Raw genomic sequence first — 8,021 nt, forward strand, 5'->3', positions numbered from 1 at the left:
GACGCCATAACTGGGGGCCAAAAAGGTCGGGTCGGCAAGCGCCCTGCGTGCGTGGCAAGGGTGCCAGCGGCAGCCTGTGCTTTTACCACCCGGCGCCAGCCGGCCAGCTAGCTATCTCTGGCGCTGGCAGCGATCGACACACATGGCTTTGTAACAACTATAGAGTCTACATTTTTTTTTCACTAGCTAATTAAAAATAAATAAAATCAAACAACTTATACCGACTACGAGCGAATGGGTAGATGACATACGGCTGTAGCCAAAACTTGAATTTCAAGGTAAATATCGGTACGATCCGTGAATGTTTGTAGACTCTATTTCTTTGGCGATGACTTGGCTACTCGCGTGTACTAGTAAGCCCCGTATATTCACATTTTAAGAGAATAAAAACTGCTGGGGAGAATTATTGCTAGGCGCAGGCAGACGTCTTGCTAATAAGCCTAGGCTGTTGACAAGTTAACTGATATAGAACACAAATAATGAATAAGAATCTTGAGCTAGACATATATGATGGCGCAATAAATTGCAAGCTATCAGTTAACTTAACCTTCTTAGGGCAGGCTGTTGCCTTTACTCGGGAGTGTCGGGCCAGCAGGGTAGAATCTGTCTAACGTTTATAGTTCTTGTCTAGAATTCTAGGCAAGAGTCCAGTCTAGATCTAGACCTATTGACTTCTAGAACCCTACATCCTATATCATTTTCGGTTGTCGATAACTTCAGGGAAGCCTAACTAAGTACGGTAAACCAAACAGAATATAATGATAGGCGTTTCTAGGCCGTATATGCCTAAACTTAAATTACGACTACGTCGCCTTATGTCTACAACCAAAACTTCTGCTGTTTTAGGTCTAAGTAACCTTGCATAACATCACGCTAACGCCTAATATTGTAATCTACAAAAGTAATTTTTAAATCATACTTTCTTACTATGATTATGAAACGGATGTTTGCCATCATCCATGGTTAAATATTTATAAGTATCACTTTATCAAAAGTCAAATTCAGAGTTCCAGGCCAAATTGAATAGGCCTATGGTCAATTCAGTGCTGAACATTGAAGAAGTGAAAACAATATAATAATTTAACGCATCTTGAAACATTTATTCAGCTGTAGTGTAGGCTGTAAAATGTTTGTGATAATAATAAAGTCTAGCCAGGAAGTGTATTCTAACTTTGGCAAGTAGGACACCAAGGATAAAAACAAACAAACAGTGAATTGTCAAATTCTTTGATCTACACTTGTCTTCTAAGATGAACAACACATTTTACGAATATGCAGTTATAACCTAATTAAATAGAGAATCTAGTACGTAGACATAGTTTGTTTCGAAATCTGTGCATTTTTATACCGTTGTCTTTCACTTACAAGTAATTGTCTTTAATGTTGCCTTAATTTATCATGCGCCAACGGTGTCTGAATTTCACACACTGCCGTGCAGCTTCCATTTCCATTTTTTTCTGTTATTTGTGCAGCCAACAACTGCACAATATGTTTTCCATATCCTTCCTTTGAAGCTTTTATTGTAGATCAATATGTTTGAATCACTCAATTTGTCCAAAAGAAAACCATTAAAAGCCGCTGAATGACTTTTCCCACAGTGAGTAAACAATCACAATATTAGCGCGGCGGTCGCCGGCGCTGCCGCGGCACAGCGGCCAGGCCCGGCTAACTATGCGCGATGGGTACGCTAGGCTGCTGAGCTGCAAGTGCAACTCGCTACTGGGTAGCTAGCTCGCTGGAAGCCCCCGTTGGCCCCCAGTTATGGCGACCGTTATAGCGCCGCTAGCGGCGGTAGGTGAAAAGGTCATCGAAATTGAATCGGTCTATAGTGGTTGCATGTGCCAAATTTCAAGCCAAATGCTCAAATAGTGAGGGATTTAACTGAATCCACGATATTTTTGTATGATTTTCATTCAAAATAAGCCGTTACCATGGCAACACATTGATCACCACTGACGAAAGATTACCTTTGCACATCTACGTACCACAGTGGTAATGTGTACCAAATTTCTAGCTAAACGCTTGAAGACTAAAGAAAGTTAGCTGAATCCACAATATTTTTGTATGTTTTTTTGTTTAAAAAAGCTGTTACCATGGCAACGCATTGTTCATCACTGACGAAAGATTAAGTTTGCACATCTATATACTATAGTGGTCATGTGTGCCAAATTTCAAGTCAAATGCTCTAAGACTGAGGGAGTTAACTTCATCCACAATATTTTCGTATGACTTTCATTCAAACTATGCTGTTACCATGGCAACACATTGATAAAAAATGACGAAGTAGTAAGTATCCACATCTACATACAATAGTGGTCACATGTGCCAAATTTTAAGCCAAATGCTTGAAAACTGAAGGAGTTAGGCTAATCCACACATTTTTGTATGATTGGTAAAAAAAAAATTCTGTTGCCATGGCAACAGATTCATCACCACACACATCAAATGTGTTTTGCACAAATATACATTACATTGATCGCATATCCCAAATTCAAACTGAATTGCTACAAAACTAAGAGATTAGAGCAATCCACAACATTTTGTAAGATTTATATGAAAATCTTCCGTTGCCATGGCAACGCATTATGAAATAATCACGAAAAAGGTCTCTTGCACATCTGCCTGTGATAGCGGTCACACATGCCAAATTTGAAGTTGATTGCTCCAAAAATGAGAAAGTTGTTCGATCCACAAGTTTTTATGAAAATATGCCGTTGCCATGGCAACGCAGTATGCGATACTAATAAAAAAGGTGTCTTGCACATCTACCTTTGATAGCAGTCACACATGCCAAATTTGGGGTCAATTGCTCTAAAAATGAGAGAGGAGTTCGATCCACAACATTTTGCTAGATTTTTTAAAAATTTGCCGTTGCCATGGCAACTCATTATGCAATACTAACGAAAAAGGTGTCTTGCACATCTCCCTTTGATAGCAGTCACACATGCTAAATTTGGGGATAATTGCTCAAAAAATGAGAGAGTAGTTCGATCCACAAGTTTTTTACGAAAATATGCCGTTTCCATGGCAACGCATTATGTGATACTAACGAAAAAGGTGTCTTGCACATCTACCTTTGATAGTGGTCACACATGCCAAATTTGGGGTCAATTGCTCAAAAAATGAGAGAGGAGTTCGACTCACAAGATTTTGCAACGGACCGACCGCCCGACCGCCCGACCGCCCGCCCGACCGCCCGACCGACCGACCGACCGGCCACCCGACCTCAGGATGATTCCTATATACGCCCCCTACACACTATGTGTGGGTGGGGGTATAAAAAAAAAACTGTCAGGAAAAAAGACCAAGCAAACGTCGCAATATTTCAGTGGCAGCTGTTCATAGCATACGCCACTCTCTGCACCCCATCTGCAAAATTAGCGCTAGTGCTTCGCATACAGTTGTATACATGAAAAAGGGAGAGGTCCATAATTACCAGTGCACAGATTTGCTTTCTATTTGAAAGACATTGTGCAACTACAATGGAATTATTAACACCAAAGAGAGCCCACCTTGAATAAAACAGTCAAAATATTCAGCAGCCCACAGAAATTCTCGGATAACCCAGGAAATATCCTCCTACAGCCATTGAATACAGCCATGTCCGTCAGGTACCTCCTACATGTGTCCCTTCGGGGCTGATTTCCTTAATATGCTTTGTGACCCAAATAACACACTTGTTTGTACTTTGCACACGCGAGCACTTTCATGTGCACTCAGGATCAGACTTCCTCCACCTGAGGAAATGCGGAAGATCAGAAAATAAGAATTTCTTCTATAATAAATCAACAGAAAATGGCTTTTCTGAGATAGAAGACATTTTTGACAGTTTTAGTTTCTGATAGCCAAATGTAGCATGAAATCTGCAATAATAATGATAATAATAACAATAATATTATTAATAATAATAATAATAATAATAATCATCATAATCATAATCATAATCATAATCATAACCATAATCATAATCATAATCACAACAATAATGTTCGGCTAAAATTCCTGCATTCACAACAGATAAGCTCATAAATGATGCAGTGTACAGACTGACTACCGAAAAACACTGAACCTTTGTGCCAAGTGTTCACTAAACTCTAATGTACGATTTTACTATTTTAAAACTAGTACACCATGCCCATAATCTCAATCAGCATGCATGTATCTCACCTTTATCACAACTCTTAGGTGTGTCAGCAAATTTAATGAGTAATACAACTGCTACTGTACCCCTAAAGCTCATTTGTAGTACTCAAAGCCATATTTCATTATTTTCAACTACGCTGCTCTTATCCTGTTTCTTTCCATCTGAGCATACAGGCAGAACTAAAGTGAAATGCCCACTACAAGGGGCATTTCTGGAAGATTCCTCCCATGATGAAATCTTGTTTCATTTCACACCGTAGCTGGTGCACAATATCTTCTCTCTCTCTCTCTCCCTCTCTCTCTCTCTCTCTCTCTCTCTCTCTCTCTCTCTCTCTTTCTCTTGTAAACCAGTTCCTAGATTCTGGCAGATGTACTTTATTTCTTATTCCTCATTACCTACTACAGAGATCTCGTTGAAACCCTGGGATTGAAATTTAGTTTGTCTTAGCGATGTGTCCCTCACTAATGAAGCCACTGATATCTCAGGATATTGTATGATTTCCAAATCAACATCTAATATCTCTGCACAAAGATGAAGAGGCTTTCACGCAATCTTTTATCGAAATCTTACGTGTTGTGTCTCGATGCTTATATGACAAACATCTTAATGTAGAAGACACGTGGCTCATCAACGTGACTGAACATTTTACGGCAGGGTGGGTAAATCATTTGAATTCAACCCCTCCTCCCAGTACGTGAAGTACTTGTAGAGAGTGAAAAAAAAAGGGGCATCTTAGAAAATCAGATATTTCTATTGTAAGTCAGACACACACTAATATTGCGGCAATTACCAGATAGTGTCTCATCCACTTGGGGTCTTCTGAACTCTACGATTTGACCTTCCATGACCTCTGACCTTCATATCACATGACCTATTATAGCATGTAAGATGAGAATTACTAGAGTTTACTTTATACACAAATATGGTCACGCTTGAACTACTTTTTATGGTTGGAAAGTTATTAATCGAGCAGGGCTTGCAAGGTAAACTTTAAAACTTCTGACATACAACCGAAGGCAGCCATGAGTATCCAACAGCACTGCCTCCACTTTCAGAGGAAAAACAAAAAACAAAAACAAACATTGGCACAAATACATACCAATAAGATTATACTCCTGTTTGCCTAGATATGGTGTCTTAACCCTAACTAGGCCGGGCTATTTAGGTAGATGATAGAGCCGGGGGGGGGGGGGGGGGGGGGCCTCCCAGGCCCCCCCTCCGGATCTCGGCTGTCGACCGCGCGATCGCGACGAAAATTGGCACACGCATTGCCTATGATGTAATCTAAAGTACCATGGAGTTAATTTTTTCAAAAATTATCATTTACACTAAATTATGCTAATTTATGCATAATGATGCATGAATTCAGACAATTTGGTATAAATCACTAAATAAAGCTCAAAACAGGCATATTTTTGGTGTAAATATTCTTTTTAGTGTCCTTAGCAAATGTAAGAGAAAAAATTTGCACAATCAGAAAAAATTTCCTAAGTATTTTATTGTTTTTTGAATTTCTTATGTATTTCTGTTTTTTCGACTTTATGTTTTTCATTGTTTTTTCGATGAAATTTGTCCATGACATTGTTCCGAACAAGAAAATGCGCTATTAATTGATTTTAATCAATAAACCCCCAAAATAATCATGCTTTTATGAAATTTGCCTGTAAACACAGTTTGCATTGAAATTGTACACAAATTCATGTTTTTGAGCAATTTTTGGTCTGACATGCACGTGCATATTTATGCGCAACTTCGGAACCGCGCACCCGGGCATCACAAATTTGGTGTTAAAAGATGCGGGAGACTCGAAAGAAAAAAGTCATGAAACGTCGCGGCGATAGCTTCTCGCGATAGCGATACATCGCGCGAAACGTCGAGGGGGGGCCTCGGAGGCCCCCCCCCCCTAGATACTGGTCTTTTCTTTGCACAACCATTTGCTCACTTTTACTGATGGCTCTCATCACTGCCTCACCTCGTATTCCTGTGGGACAGTCCGTCTTCCACACAACAGACGGACGTCTTCTGGTCACCCACGTCCACTACACAGGCGCTGCACAGTCCACTCCCATACGTGGCGCATACAGATTCCTGAGTGGAGAGCGAGCATCAAAACACTTGCAGCAGAACAGGAAGCACCTGAGAGCAACCACAGCAGCCTGCGCTTCTATAGCAACTCTACAAGCAATTTGACTGAGTGCTCATGGTAGACTGGGATGTCTCTGGCAACATACGAGCACCATTAAAAAAGGTTAATCATAGCGAACTGATCCAAATCCTTACCATACCATACCATACCAAGGTTTGGAGCAAGCGAGCCCTCTGTGGATAAAGTGTACATTATGAGTTATTTCTGGATTCCAGGAAGAGGGGGTCATACGTTTTGTAGCAACAGGGTTTACGAACCTGACGCGCTTACACTACTTATACAATTGTCCGTAACAAAGAGAATCAACTATTTGTATCACGATGTTGATGTTGTGTGTGTTTCACAAATAATTCTCATGCCAACTTCTGTAATGGATATGGTATGCATTTAGCACACATAGGGAGGTGGTACACTTTTGGCTCGATATAGTATGGTAACAAAGGTACACTTTAGAAGCGTTTGAGCGCTCATCTGGCGCGGGTATGGTACAATACCATATGCCTTAAAAGAGCGCTCAAACGCACCCTCTGCCTCTCAGGCGGTCACTTTACAACTGCCGTAAGAAGAATTCTGTTCACTTTGATTTTATGAAGCCTATTGATCTAGACCACTGACCAAAAATTGATCTTTAGCCTTTCCTGCACAAATGATGCATTCTTATTTATTTATATTTCTATACAAAAAAAAAAATGGACTAACACATGATTGAATTTTCAGCAGGACAATGTAGCTGCAGGAAAAAAAAAATCACCTTTGACCTTGACCTTTGACCCTGACCATTATGACAATTAAGTTTCATATGAAATGACATTACTACTGAACACTCCTAGCTGACGTTCTACAAAATACAGGCTCAGTTCTAAGGGGTAACATGACTTGTATTCTACGAAAAGATTGCCATATGAAATGAGTTCTCCACCTCCCAACACTCTGCTTATCCAAGAATGTTATAAAAATCATGCTTTCGGTCAACAATTTCTATAGCAATTGAGACCTCTTTCCCTCTGAAAATCATCTCTGCTATGTTACTACTAAATTGCAATTACTTGATGAAGGGGGATGCATTTAATTCTTACTCCCTGTAATTTGTGTCAAAAAGGTAATTCAGTAGAACTACAAATTTGTGCACAGTTTGGTTTGCGACCTGTAAGGTGATGACATCATTACCGCCAATTGGAGCAGATAATGTGTTGCGATCTAGACCAACGATTTGTGAAAACATTGGAAACTTCGATGCTCTGCAACTTTCTTTCTTTTGGCAGAAGTCTTAATGAAGCCTCCATCATTCCTTTCATCTGACTTTACTCCCATCATCAAAGCCCACTAGAACATGAAGTGACAATGCACTTTAATATACACAAATTTCATTAAGTTCAATGCAACCACATGTACACTGTAAGACAGTCGAGAGCATTACCTGGTGCACAATAGCAGCTGCAAAGCCCAAATGGCTAAGAAGAAGATTCATGAGTTCTTTGACGTGTGGTCTGTGATAGATGTCTGGGATGAGAAGAATCGCTTTGTAGTTCTACAGAGTGGGATACCAAAACAATAAGAAATCATTAAAACTATTAGGTCAGGAAAGGGACAAGAACCTACGTAGTAAGAGATGGCCTTTTTGCAAGGGTAGCTCGCAATGGACTCACATACGGCAGATGATGGACTTGTGCGCACACAGCGATCGGATGGGAGTGAGCGCCTTTTCAAAAGTGGCATCGCAATTCGTAAGTT

General features: G+C 40.1%; 1 protein-coding gene across 1 annotated transcript in view; it reads right to left on the bottom strand.

Annotated features, from left to right (window-relative positions):
* LOC139743257 (actin-related protein 8-like) overlaps window positions 1-7,818 on the bottom strand; it is a gene marked incomplete at its 5' end in the record, with an annotated part of 38,524 nt that extends 30,706 nt beyond the window's left edge. Inside the window, 2 exons of the mRNA XM_071653754.1 lie at window positions 6,117-6,232; window positions 7,708-7,818. Coding sequence (XP_071509855.1) covers window positions 6,117-6,232; window positions 7,708-7,818 — 227 coding nt within the window. The remainder of the gene's footprint in view (window positions 1-6,116; window positions 6,233-7,707) is intronic.
* Window positions 7,819-8,021: the final 203 nt, after the last annotated feature.

This window comes from Diadema antillarum, unplaced genomic scaffold (assembly GCF_040938485.1).
Source record: "Diadema antillarum isolate AM-2024a unplaced genomic scaffold, OU_Dant_1.0 seq00001061_RagTag, whole genome shotgun sequence".
NCBI lineage: Eukaryota > Metazoa > Echinodermata > Echinoidea > Diadematoida > Diadematidae > Diadema > Diadema antillarum.